We start from the raw sequence: 13514 nt of genomic DNA on the forward strand, positions 1-13514 counted from the left end.
AACAATTGGTAAAGTGGAGCATGAGTGAGACAGAGGAAGGGAGATGGATCAAGAGACACGAGGAGGAGGAATAATGCATGAGTTCATATGACATGATAGAGCAGAGTGCATAACTTCTCAGTAGTTGTACACAAAAATCACGTAATAAAAAGCATAAAGTCAGACTATACTGTTCTGAGGGGGAAATTGAAATTTACACAAGTAGCAAAGAGTTCCCCAGACTGCCCTACAGACCTCAGGAGCTCCAACTCTGCACGACTACAGTATGTCAAGTCATTCCTAATTAAGAAGGAAGTTCATTAAACAGGTGTAGAATATTGTGATGATATTGCACTTTTATTCATAAATTAATTGAAATCCCAGTGGAGAGCCTAAAGATAGAGCGAGTGTGCAGGCTAATCGGAACTCCTGGGAAAACAGAGAGATAAAGGGCAGGAATATGAGAATGCCAAGAATATAAGAGATCTGCTGAGAGGGAGGGGTGTTACAAAGAAGAGAAAGTGAATTTCACTGAGAGGAAGAGACTGATGAGGAAAAACAGCATGATAATGATCGCTAACATAAAACGCTGTTGTTTTATCATTCTGCAATTGGCATATTCAAATAATCTGAATCTTTCTTTGAAAGTGCTCCAGCAACATGATTAAGGACTAACAAGGAAACAAGCCTGAAGAAGGTGGAATTACAGTGCAGCAGGACTTGGGATAAATATCTGCGTGAGGACATTGCTTTTATTTTCCATTTAGCCACAGTCATAATATTTGTGATTTATTTATTTTTTGGGGGGAGACCATGAATGGATATTTGTAGTTTAAAAAAAGGATCATCACATACAACACAGCCTGTCTCTCACAAAGCTGACAAACAAATAACAAATTCATTGTTTTTAGAATTCCAAATGAGAACATCCTATTCTGATCATGAAAGGTTTATGTTCACGTCAATAACAACACAGCTAGAGGAATTAAAATTTCTGCAAAAATGTGATTTGATTTCTGAGTGCTAAATGACTTTGCTGAAGTTTGCTGAAGAAGCTGAAAGCTAAAAGAAAGAGAACACTAGCTATAAGCTAAAAGGAGCAAAACACTGGCTAAAAGCTAAAGGCTAGTAGCAAAAGGCTACGTAAAAGCTAAATGTAGCAAAAGGATAGCTAAAAGTATGATTAGGCAGATTTCAGAAAACACTGTTTAAAGGAAGTAAAAAGATCTCTATTATTTCTATGAGAAAATACTAGAAAGTAATATTTACAACATATTAAAGTATAAAAGTCCCCAAAAGCAAAAGTCATAGCTCCTGATTCCTGAATGAGCTTGATCTTTTGATAGATGAAAGACTAAAATGTAAAAATTGTTTGATTGCAAAAAAAAAATAAAACATTAAAAAAAATAAAAATAAACAAATGCCTAAAAAGAAATACATTTGACACTTAAAAATGCATTTAAACACTACTGTTGGAGCTCAATTCAATTCTACACCTACATGTAGCTAGAGTAGAGTAACCAGTTAGTTTTCACAACATAAACCCAAACAAAATATTTACATCGGGATTAATATCAACTGCTGGATTTTTTTGGTGGGGTGGCTCCAGGGCAAATGTTCCTATAAAAAGCTAAAAATCTTCCAAAGTTGGTTGAAATTTGCACAATTAAGACATCCTAAAGCACCCTTTTTAAGCAAGATTCTAACCTCTTCAAATATTGGTTTGTTGTTGTTCACATCATCAACTCCAACGATGACCCGGGCGGTCGAGGTAAGAGCGTGTGGCCCGCCTGATGCGTTGTCATCTGTGGCTGTTACATTCAGAACATACTCCAAGCCCTGAAGCTTGGGCAATGGAGCAGAGCGGAGACGGATCAACCCTACAGAGAGCACAGAGCCATTAATATACACATTATAAAACAGGGTGCATCCTAATAAAGCATGCGTGCCCGTTCCATTAGTCATTAAGTAGGATGTTATTGCCACAGTGGCCTTGCATAGTGAGGAATCAGCTGTCAATAAAACAGAAAATGCATGCTGCATGCTGTTGTTCTTGATGCCAATAGTGAGAGAGTGAGTCAAGAAAATTTACCTCAATAGAAAAGCACAGAAAGATAAAAATCTGCTATGCAGGCTACATCAAAAACCAATTTCACAGCTATGATTTTGTCACATTTCTGATCTAATAACTGCATGCTTTTTTTCCAAAAATGCCCATGCAGCTCAAGCACTTAAGTGAAAACATGAAGTAGTGAAGACACTCTGGTTAGAAGTTAACCTAGCTCAGCAGATGCCTATTAGCCGTTCCTCCTGCCCCCTTTGTCTGCTTTCATGTACCAGTCAAGATAAAAGGTTGGATAAAAAGATGGTGCGTCTGAGTCAACATCTTTCTTGTCAACAGGAACACAAAAACATCAGAGGTTGCAGGACTAGCAAGCAGCCTGTGATGTGGAGGAGAGCCATTGAAGTGAGAGCATGGGATGTCTTTTGTTTTTTTTTTCCTGTTGGGTTTCTATTCATCTCTTTCAATGCACTTGATTAAAAACAATACAGCATGCTGATCTGCGCAGATGTGAGGGTTTGATTCTACCCTCTTCAATGCAGCTTGTAATTCCAACTGCCCACCAAGCAGTGAAGGACCTGAGCCCTAATGACAATGCACAGCATTGTCATTGCAGCAGCACTACAATAAAATAGGTGAAACGTAGGAAGCTGTACACAGTAATTCTCTCATCTTAAATGTCAACCTTGTTTACAAATGTGACACTAACTAGATCTATCCCCCTCTTTCTACATATATATATATATGAACCAAACATTATTAGCACTTCCCACTCTGAGATTTCAGAAAAAAGAATGGAAGGAAATATAAAGGGATGGCACAAAAGAAAGAGGAGCTGGCAAATCGCAGCCCAAAGATTGTGAGCTATGATAGAGCAGTTGTGAAATTGAATTGAAAGGGTTGGGTGACAAATGTCACAGCGATTGCCACTGGTTTCGGATCAAAGGGTAAATAAAAAAGATAAACTGTGCAGTCAAAAATGTTAGAAAGCTTAGAAACATGTGGAACAATCCTTTCTACACCTGCCAAAACAAGAAAACAAGTGTGGACATTTTCTAAATATGGCTGTAGATCATATTTGTAACCCCCAATAATAAAAAGAGCAGATATTCAAGCAGAACTTGTATAGAAATTGTAGCTTTTAATATCAATCTTCAATACCTTACAGCATTGACTTAGAAAACAGACAGCATTTAACTCTCACCACTGAAGCAAGAGTACATTAGATTAAATTTAGAATGTGGTCTGACGGAAAGGCTGCCAATTAGTGTGAGAGGTGCAAATATGGTGTCAGGCTGGAAAAGCAAGAAATATCACCTTTCTGGTTGTCAATGACAAAGTTTCCTTCTTCGTTGCCGGCTGTTATGGAGTAAATTATACTGTCACCATCTGGGTCCTTGGCCAAGACTGTGGCAACAAGAGTGTTGGGGCCCGCGTCCTCAGAAACAAATGTTCGATATCTGAAAGGAGATTTCACATTTAAATTAGTGTGATAATGAGAACAGTCTTATGTTAAAATGAAGTCATTTAAATATCCTTGGAATGGTTTTCCATCCACAAACACTTCTCTAAATTGACCGTGCAACTACAATTTTGGAGTGTTTTAATAACTTGTTTAAATAAAAATAGAGCTGATTATTGATTAGCAAAATCTGGCGACATCAATATCTTTGGTCAACATATTTTTATGGCTTTGTCTTTTAATTTCTGAAACAAATCAATTGAAATAGTTTTTTCCCATGCTGCTAGTATGTGCTGCGTATGTCAGATGAGCCTCGGTTCGCTCCATTCGAGCCACAGTTTCAAACTGTCATGGTGGATAAAGCAGAAATTGGGGTTGCAGCACTGTCGAGATGGACTGAGTTATAATAAGTTTTCAAAGGCCAAAGGGGTCTAAAGTATGGGAGTACTTTAAGCTAGGTGTCAGTCTAAAATGGTTGTTTGTACATTCTGCAAGGTTTCCTTGGCTTACTGCATCTGAAAAGGAGGCACACAAAGCCACTGGTCAGGCGCTGGAAGAAAAAAAAAATCATTATAAGATTTTTGTTTGTTTGTTTTTCAAGCTGCTAAATGCACTCTGAAGTTAGACAGGCTGTTGACAGGTCTGCTATATTTTTAAGAAAACAAATGTTTGAGCAAAGTTTCAGAATAAAATCTGCTCCCATGTTCGATTGATTAACACTGTGTTCCCCGAGACCTGTTCCCCAGCAGCTTTGCTCCAGTTTCTTTTTAACCTCTGTTGTTTAAAGCAGTAGTATTTAGGTAAAATGTTCAAAGAATATATCTTGATCTTGAGCAGGTGCCCATTTCCATCAGTCATGGTGCGAGAAACGGGGGACACCCTGGACAGGTTGCAAGTTCATCACAGGGACACATAGAGACAAATGAGACAAACAACCATACATGCTCTCAATCACACCTAGGGACACTTTTGGAGTTACCAATTAACCTAACAGGCATGTTTCTGGTCTGCGGGAGGAAAATAGAGTACCAGGAGTAAACCCACATAAGCACAGGAAGAACATGCAAACTCCAGGTCAGGAAGTGATCATACAACCTTCTTGCTGCACTGCTGTGCCACCCTAAAAAAAGTTATTTTGATTAATCAATTAAAGATATGTTAGTTGCATCGATATAAACAATTTTAATAGGGGCAGCCCTAAATACAAAACTTAAAAATATACAATTTATAGTGTTTAGAGCCTTCAGTATTTTGTTTAATAGGTTTTTCAGTATTTTCATTTTGATTAAAGCTTCTTTTGCACCAACTACAGCCTCACAGATTTATTTTAGTGTTAAAAAATTCAAACATTTCCAGTTTGAATAGAGAGCACTGGTGTACAGGCAGGGGTCTTTCTTGGGATGCTCCCAAACTTTTTATGATATCCAGTGGGTTGTTATTTTGTTGAAATGTAAACCTTTGCACCAACCACAGATCCTCCACACTCTGAAAAGGTCAGAACTGTTCGATATATTTTTTCTGCATCCATAATTCCTTCTACTCTCTCTTCCTGTTCCTGCTGCAGAAAACACCTCAACAGAATGATGCTGTCGAAACCATGTTGAACTGATTTTACACAGGAACACTTGTGATGGTCAGGAAAAATGTTCAGGCAATTTGGTCCAGTGCTGCACACACAAGCACTTCACAGTGGGAGGTTTCCTGCTGGCTAGGCTCTGTAACAGAGAGACACAAAGAACGAAGAGCAGAGGGATGTCTGTGGAGAGTGCAAGGCCATAATAAAAAGAGTTTGCTGAGGAAAACTTCTGTTTTGTTAACAACATGTCAAGAATGGCAAACAAAACTTTTTGAGTATTGTTGTTTATGTTTATATCATTACCAGGCGGATCAGAATGTATTTAGGAGAGAGAGTGTGGAAAGCAACATAAGTCTTACACTAACTTATGTACTTGAATTTAATGCTTGAATTTAATAATTAAAGATTTAAACGTTATTTTACCCATGGATATTCTGATATTAAATTTGCATGGGGGGTCTGGGTGAAAAATGCCAACAAGAAGACAGAGGGAAATATTCTGGAAATTTGTGTTTATACGTCACCTTTCAGGAATTTTGCCAGAACATTTCAGGACAGCTGTGCATAGGTGACTATAGGAAAGAATATCAATGAGGTTGAATTCAGTGCCTGGTTTCTTACACATGCACATCTGTAATTATAATTTTTGTGTTTCAGATCAGGTCTCCAGGTTGAAGACTCATTCATATTCCTTTTGGATCATTTTCAAGCAAAATCTCATGTGTCTTTTGAGAAATCAAGTCTGTATGGTTACTCTTCCTGACCTGATTGGTGAAGTGCTGCACCATGAATTTTAGTGTGATTTTTCTCATCACCACAAATGAAAGCTGGATCTGATTCATAGAGAACATTAATTTGTTAGTTGTCTGTCTGCCCACGGATTTCTTTGTATCTGACTACTCAATTTAACAGGAAAGCTAAAATTAGGAAGTCAGTAAAAAAAGGTAAATTCGACGTAAAATGCAGCATAAATGTTCTTGTATCTGGTCCTATTCTTGTCTGATGTAAGATTCTAGCTGTTCAACAGTCCTGGGTCTTCTTTGTTTTTTGTTTCATGATGCGTCAAATATTTACAACTAGTGAGGGGTTTGGAATACAGGCAGACCAGTTCAACTGCTGGACTCTTCTCCTGCTGTTAAATGGAGGTGGCATGCGGTTTAGCTTTTGTCTTTAAGCAGGATTTGTGGATAGCACAGCAAACTGTGCTTACAGAAAATGATTTATGGAAGTGATCCTAAGCCCATGCAGTCATGTTCATAACAGAATTAGACAAATTGTGTTTTTGTTGCTTTGCTTTGTTTTTGTTTTTACTGTTTTTTTTTTTACATAACATAATGCCCAACTTTGTCAGAATTGGGGGTGTAGTGGGAAGTTATAGAGAGGTGTGTGTCTTCGAAAAAGGCACACAATTAATTCAGTGAGGCACAGGTGGACCGCAGGCAAGTTGCACAAGCATCTTAAGGACCACTGATTGAAATGAGACATGAAAGACCTCAGGTTAGAGTGCCATACAAAAAATCTGAATAGTTGTGAAAATCACCAATCTTTTATTTTTTTATTAATTTACCAAAATAATTTATTAACTTGTTTTGCTGTGACATTGTGAAGTGTTAGTTCATGCTGGAAAAACATGAATCCATTTTGAGATTGAACTGTAATGTAACAAAAAGTGGCAACCTACAAAGGGTTTGAAACATTTCCATTAGCAATGGCTGTAAATACACATTAAACTCACAAGTCATTGACAGAATCACACTGAGACAGTTGATATGAATCATCACACAATCTAAAGCATCAGCAGGCTGATTAGAGTTATGGTTGTGGCTTTTACTTGTCACTATGATTTAACCTGTCCTCTTAGCAGGGCAGAGCAGAGACAAATGATAATGTCTTCTGGGATGTTGAAGTCATTGAACAAATGGTGCCTCCTCAAGCCCGGCCCACAGTGGGCCATTTGATCCAGTGCCTTTTAAAATGTCAGCAGTGATTTGCCTTTTCTGTTGTGCTGGGCAGCAAGATGGCCAGCGAGACACAGGAGACTGATATACCGCTGTGGCACAAAGAACTACGGGGTGGAGATGAACTCTGTGACTGGGAGGAAGCAGGGATGTAGAGAAACAGGAAAAAAGGTGAGGGAGGAGCAGGTGACAAAGCAAAAGGCTGAGACCAAAATGACAGTAAAAGTGAAATGTGGGGGTGAGAGAAAAGAGAGGGGATAAAAGAGTACGGCTGATGGAGAGGAGCGGGATATAAGAGGGGGCGGCGTTCTCACCGAGTTTCAGTTGATTCGTCAGCAGAACTCATCCACTGTGAGATTTTGCGCCGTATTCGCTGCTAATGTGTGTAAGTGTGTGTGTGTGTGTGTGTGGCGTGGGGCGTCGGTGTCTGTAGTGAGAAGTCAGAGGTGATTGATGGTTTACAGAAGAACGCTGATGGGTGATTCATCTCCGCTAGCTACGGCAATCTCCGTGGCAACACGAGTGACCTGTAATCTGTCACCCGGCTCAAAGGCCACCTCTCTGCGGCTCCGTGGGATAAGACACATTCAGTTCCTCTCTACTTTCCTTACTGAAGCATCTCCCTGCGTCTCACTGAACTGTGAAGTTGTGATCGGAGTTCGTCTGCCTGTCTGTGCGCAGGCCTGCATGTTTGTCCATGTGCATTTCTATGAAATGCGTGCCTCTCCTTCCATCCCATCAGTCAGTTTTAAAATCTCTACCACTTATTCAGATGTGAACTGACAGAATATGACAAGAAAAAGAACCCTGTCCTCTCATGTTTTCAACTAACGCAATTAATCTAAATTGAAGAATAATTTCATGAAAGTCACAGCACACATCTCTCAACCCTTACATGTGCTGTTTTTGAAAATGATGGCTTCATTTTCCTTTATAGCATTTATCTACATCTCACTGAGGCATGGTATGAAAATGCACGCAACACACACTATCTGGCGAAATGCCTGCATTTCTATCAGTCTGCTAGTCTGGCAGGAGCATTTGTCTGACTGCCGGCAGGCTGCTCGGTATATCTGCATATCTGACAGGCTGTCTTCTGTCTGCTTGCCGCGTGTGTTTTTGGTATTCTCTACTGACTTGCCCTGCATCCATGTTTCAGTGTGATTTTCCTCTGAGTTTTATGTTTGTCTGCCTTCATCTCCACCTCCCTGCTTACCTGTTTGTTTGGCTCTGTGTCCGCCCACCCACCGAGACAGACACCTGACAATGCAACAAGAGCATGCAACAGAGGGCTCCAAACAGTATTCTAAGAAGGTCACTGAGAAATGGCTGACAGGTCAAGAAGCTCACTCATCCAGAGAAATAAATTCAGCCAAGCTACAGTGACAGTTGCAGCCCACCCACTCAATCAGGTTTGCCAGGAAGGCAGACGGTGACACAGTGAATTGCATCCATATTTCAGATTACTGCATACCTTTAGAGAAGGCAAACACAAAACAAACAAATAAATCCACAGGGGTTTGTGTGAATGCTTCAGTTCACTACAGTATGTGTCTGTGATTAGGAGAGAAGAGAATAACAGATTGTTTTGATGCCAGATGGCTGTGCTTTAACACAACTAACAAACATATTGAGTTTGTCTTAGTGGTTGTGGTTATACTACATCAGTTTTGACGCAAGTCAGCTACGATTTACAACCAGACTGCCAGCATAAAATACTCCTGCCATGAACAGCCTGAAGGAAGGAGCGTCTGGGATGTGTGATGTAACAACCCATCTATCTGTGATGCAACTACCTCGTGTGCTCAGCGTTGACATAATGAGATGTGATCAGACGATGGATCGAGGATAAAACACTGGTGCATTATTTAACCTTTTCCTTTTGGTGACTTGCATTGATCTTTGCAGCTGAATTGTGGCCATGATCATGGTTCAAACTAAAGCATGATTCACCCACAGAAAAAAAAGCAGGCATAGAATAATTATTTTAAAAAAGCTTATCAAATAATTATAGCACTTTATTTTTCTTGGCCTTGTTTTTTTTGTTAATCTCTAATATTATCTTCCACATAGTGTAGAATAATATTTACAAAGCACTGCAATAAACCTGTAAGTGAAGTTGAATGTAATAAGAAGGAGAATTATTCACTTTGTACACATTGTGACACTTAAAATATGTTTGTTATAGTAAATATTCATCAAATCATATTTTAGCTTCAGTTATTTAAGAAACTTGCCTTTAGATTTCAAATTCCCAGCTCAGGGTATTTACATTCATTATTAAGATTATTTTATATTTTTTTATTACACCTGAACACTCACTTTATTACAATGGCTTTTAATTTGAGTTCAGTTTGAGTCACATCAGGTTTTTAATGTGTTAGTGTTTTCTCGATTTAGTTTCTTTCCAGCCTTTTTATTTTATTTGTTGGTATTTATGTGTGATTTTTTATTTTATTGATGCCTCTGTCTGTTTTTTTAACCAACTTGTAAAGCACTTTAGTCAATCTTGTTGTTTCGAAACAAGCTATAAAAACAAATTTGCTATCCTCAGATATGTGATGATAATTTAGATTTTTTGTTTCTCTGTTTTTTCTAAGCATGCAACAGAACAAACTATTTAAACTTTAACAGCATCATTTTTACATCAAAAATCATCTTCACTCTAAAAATGCAACACTAAGCCAACAGATTTAAATTGTTTGACCTGGAAACTTTACAAATGGCAAAAAAGAAGAAAAAACAGCCTGCCCTTTAAACTCCAAGAAAACACAAGAACAGCTTCTTTTTTCACCAGAACCCTGAACGTTTCTCTGCTTTTAACAAGCCCATATGTTCACAGTTTTTACAGCTCAAACGTAAATGTCATACCTGAGTGTGCAAGGATGCCTTATGGTGCTCACACTGATAAAAAAAAAAACTATGTCAGTAGGAGTTATAGCTTTTCTGAAAACAAAAGTTAGGATGAAGTTCTGGTGAATTTTTAGCTGGAGTCAGAAAAGATGTTGGACTTAACCTCCTCCTGACAACCTGAACTCACAACTGATGAGCATTTTGATAAACAGCAGCTTCTCTAATCTCTGCTTAATCTACACATACTTTAATAAATTGAGTTTAAACCTTTAAGGAGTGATCAAGTGACAAGGGACAAGCAGTTCCAGCTATCCCACTGCAATTTCTCAAGAAATGACCTAATTAAGTTGTAAGTGCCTTTTGCATTCATACGATGTGAATCCAAAACATGCAGTCTAAGGATCTCTAAATATGAGTGAAAGAGGCTGTACTTAGACAGAAATAAATCTGTCAGAAACATATTTAAAACATTGCTGCTAAATTGATTTCTTTCTGAGAAAGAAACAGCCTTTTCAGTTCACTTTAGTTTATTTAAACAGCACAAATAAATGGCACATGCTATTTTAAGCCAGTGTGCAAACATATTAAGTAGGTGCAATTCAAATCTAACATCATACGGTCTAATTCAACACAAATCATTCCTATTTTGTTTAGTGTAATTAAATCAAATTAAGTAATGTCAATACACTAAACAGCAAACAGGAGAGGCATCACCACAAGATACGCATCATCCGTTAGCCTCAAGAAAAGAAAGATCAAATTAAACTTTGCCAAAAGACATTGGAACCAAACAAACAAAAAGAAACAGATAAGTTCTGAGAATGGACTTGTTGGAAACAATAATCTAAAAGCAATGTACAAGATTAACAACAAAGAATAAAATAGGAAGTAGGCTTGGAAAAGCTTGTGATTTGACATGGACAAGAAACCCCTGTAAAACAAGGAGAGGCATTGTGATGGCATGGCCATGCTTGGCTTCCAATCACATTAGCGATTATTGTCAGTGTGACAGGAAACAAATGAGCAGAATATTCAGAATTAATTCCTAAGTGTACAGGAATACAGTGTCAGCATGAATTCAGCCTTAAGCAGCAAACCTAAATGGACAGTGCTTCACAGAACAGATGGACAATAAACCTAAATTATTCTGTGAGAGACACCCAGGAGTTTTAGAATGTACGAAAAAGGTAAAATATTCTGCAGTTGCAGAACAAATCATCCAATCAAACTGGATTTTATTTGCTGACAAATGAAAAACAAAACTAAAAGCAAAACAAAAGTCAAATTAAAACTGCAAGCAGTGATAAGGGGCCCTCTGGTACGCACGCATGTCTCGCCGAGGTGGCCGCCCGCCCATCTCCCAGCATCCCTGTCTGCCTCGGAGAGGGCTTGCATCCTCCTGGCTGTGGTGGTTGTGGTTGTGCTCCCCGAAGGCCGTTCAATGTGATGTGAAAATCACAGAGAATTGCCATTTTATTCTGACTGACTTCCTGTAGGTTTTATGATATGATGCCAGTAGCCTTTTTTGTAGGTCTTGGACTGATGCACCCTTGTACCAAATTTCATAAACATACGTTAAAGTAGTCAGAGGGGCTGCATTCAAGATGGCACTGACAAATTAATTTGCCACGCTCATATCTGGATTTTTACGCATCCCGATATTTTTGTTAGTTCTAAGAAATATCCAAGTTCCATGATGCTTGACTCACCAGAACAGTAAAAATCACGTCCCTTTGACAGAAAAAATAAAAGTAATACTACTACTACTAATGATAATAATAATCAGGTCAAAAACAATAGAGCTCCACTCGCTTTCTCTCACTCATTTTCAGTATCCGTTAAATCCTGTTCAGAGTCATAGTGAGTTGGCGCTTCAGCAAAGAGTGGCAGAGAAGCGGGGTACACCCTAGACAAGTCACCAGTCCATCACAAGACGTATTCAGAGATACTCAACCATGCACGCTCACAGGTAAGGTCACTTCAGAGCTACCGGCAAACCCTAACATACTGTACATGTTGGACTGTGGGAGGAAACTGAAGTACCCAGAAAAAACCAACACATGCACAGGAAGAACGTCCAAACTCCACATAGAATGGTGTGTAGGTGTGGGATTTGAACCTGTAACCTTCTTACTGTGAGACATCAGTACTAACCACTATACTACAATGCAGCCCAATAAAGCAAAACAAATTAGGAAATCCATTATTTGTTGAAGTCCACTGGCAGCAGACTAAGGTAATCACTGCATGGAAAAGATTTTTTAAAAGGTATTTAAAACCACTATTTAATTTAAAACAATATAGATTTGACCTTAAATACAGGACTCTATAACAAAGCTACTTTGAAGTGAATACCCTGAAGTTGTTATATTCCTAATATTTCTTTAACTTGATTATAACACAGGGAGAATAATCTGAAGTCTATTTCAAAAATGCAAACATTTAAAAGGACAAACGACCTGCTAATAATGTTTTTGCCCATGTCTTTGTGTGTGCCTGTGTTCACTTTTGTCATGTTAGCAAAATATCTTATGAACCACTGGAAAGATCTTAATTAAATGTCATTTCAAAGAAATGATTTGGTGTACATCTACAACTGATGAACTTCTGAAGTTACCCCAATCTAAGATGGCCGGCATAGCTAATCAACATTAGCAAACCTAAAATTGGATATGGTAGAAGCTGAAAGTTATCTCCAACACATACTCTGAGTAATAACAGATCTCACATGAAATTGTGCACATTGTCATTTACAAGGTTTAACCAAAATGGCTATAACTCTGTCTCTTCTCATTGTAACATGATATTAGTTTAATGCAGAAAGCGGTGGATGACATGTACTCCTTCAAGGAAATCTAGGTCTTTAACTCATGTATGAGGGCTACAGGAACTCACACAGGCTGGGAAAATTCAGGGGCTTCATCGTTGACGTTTGCCATCCTCACTCGCACCGTGGTGGTACCAGAATGAGGCTCATCCCCACCGTCCACCGCCATCACCACAAATTCATACAAATGGTTTGGCCTCTCATAGTCGAGCCGCCTCGCAGGAAAAACAGTCCCATGGGGTGAGATGGTGAAATCCTGGCTGAGGGTGTAATATGTGAGCTCCGCATTTAACCCTGTGTCGCAGTCCGTTGCTAAAACTGTTGAGAGGAAAGAAATGACACAAAGGACCATCAATTAACAGTTAATCGAAAAGAGCTGATGAGATGGCATCAGCTGATGAATATGTTGACATCTGTGTAGATCATTATCTCTTTATGGCCTTTCTAAACATGTGATAAATCATAAGTTCAGACAGCTACAATTATTAGAACACAAAATGTTCTCTGCTAGAATGATTACCATCATTTGCAAAACCGAGCTTAAAGACAAGAAAAAAAAAGAATTAAATGATCAGCGCTTGTGTGTGTATGCCTGGTTGGAAATGATTATATTCTAAGGTAATTACACAGAAAAAACTATAAATTTGCTTCTGATGTGCGATGAGATTTTCTCCAAGACTTCAGCCACAACCACTGTGAATTTCACTTAAACTCGATGTTTCACTTGCATCCCCTCCAGCTCAGAACACTCGAATACATCAAATTACTTTGATGTGTTTATTTGCTGCACGTCAAGC

At 38.6% G+C, this 13514-nt stretch overlaps 1 protein-coding gene across 1 annotated transcript in view; it reads right to left on the reverse strand.

Moving 5' to 3' along the window:
- LOC108237539 (neural-cadherin) overlaps window positions 1-13514 on the reverse strand; it is a 112193-nt gene that overhangs the window by 51366 nt on the left and 47313 nt on the right. Inside the window, exons 6-8 of the mRNA XM_017419030.3 lie at window positions 12786-13035; window positions 3359-3501; window positions 1687-1859 (exon numbers count right to left, since the gene is read on the reverse strand). Of these exons, the coding sequence (XP_017274519.1) occupies window positions 1687-1859; window positions 3359-3501; window positions 12786-13035 (566 nt within the window). The remainder of the gene's footprint in view (window positions 1-1686; window positions 1860-3358; window positions 3502-12785; window positions 13036-13514) is intronic.

Source organism: Kryptolebias marmoratus, linkage group LG11 (assembly GCF_001649575.2).
Source record: "Kryptolebias marmoratus isolate JLee-2015 linkage group LG11, ASM164957v2, whole genome shotgun sequence".
Classification (NCBI taxonomy): domain Eukaryota; kingdom Metazoa; phylum Chordata; class Actinopteri; order Cyprinodontiformes; family Rivulidae; genus Kryptolebias; species Kryptolebias marmoratus.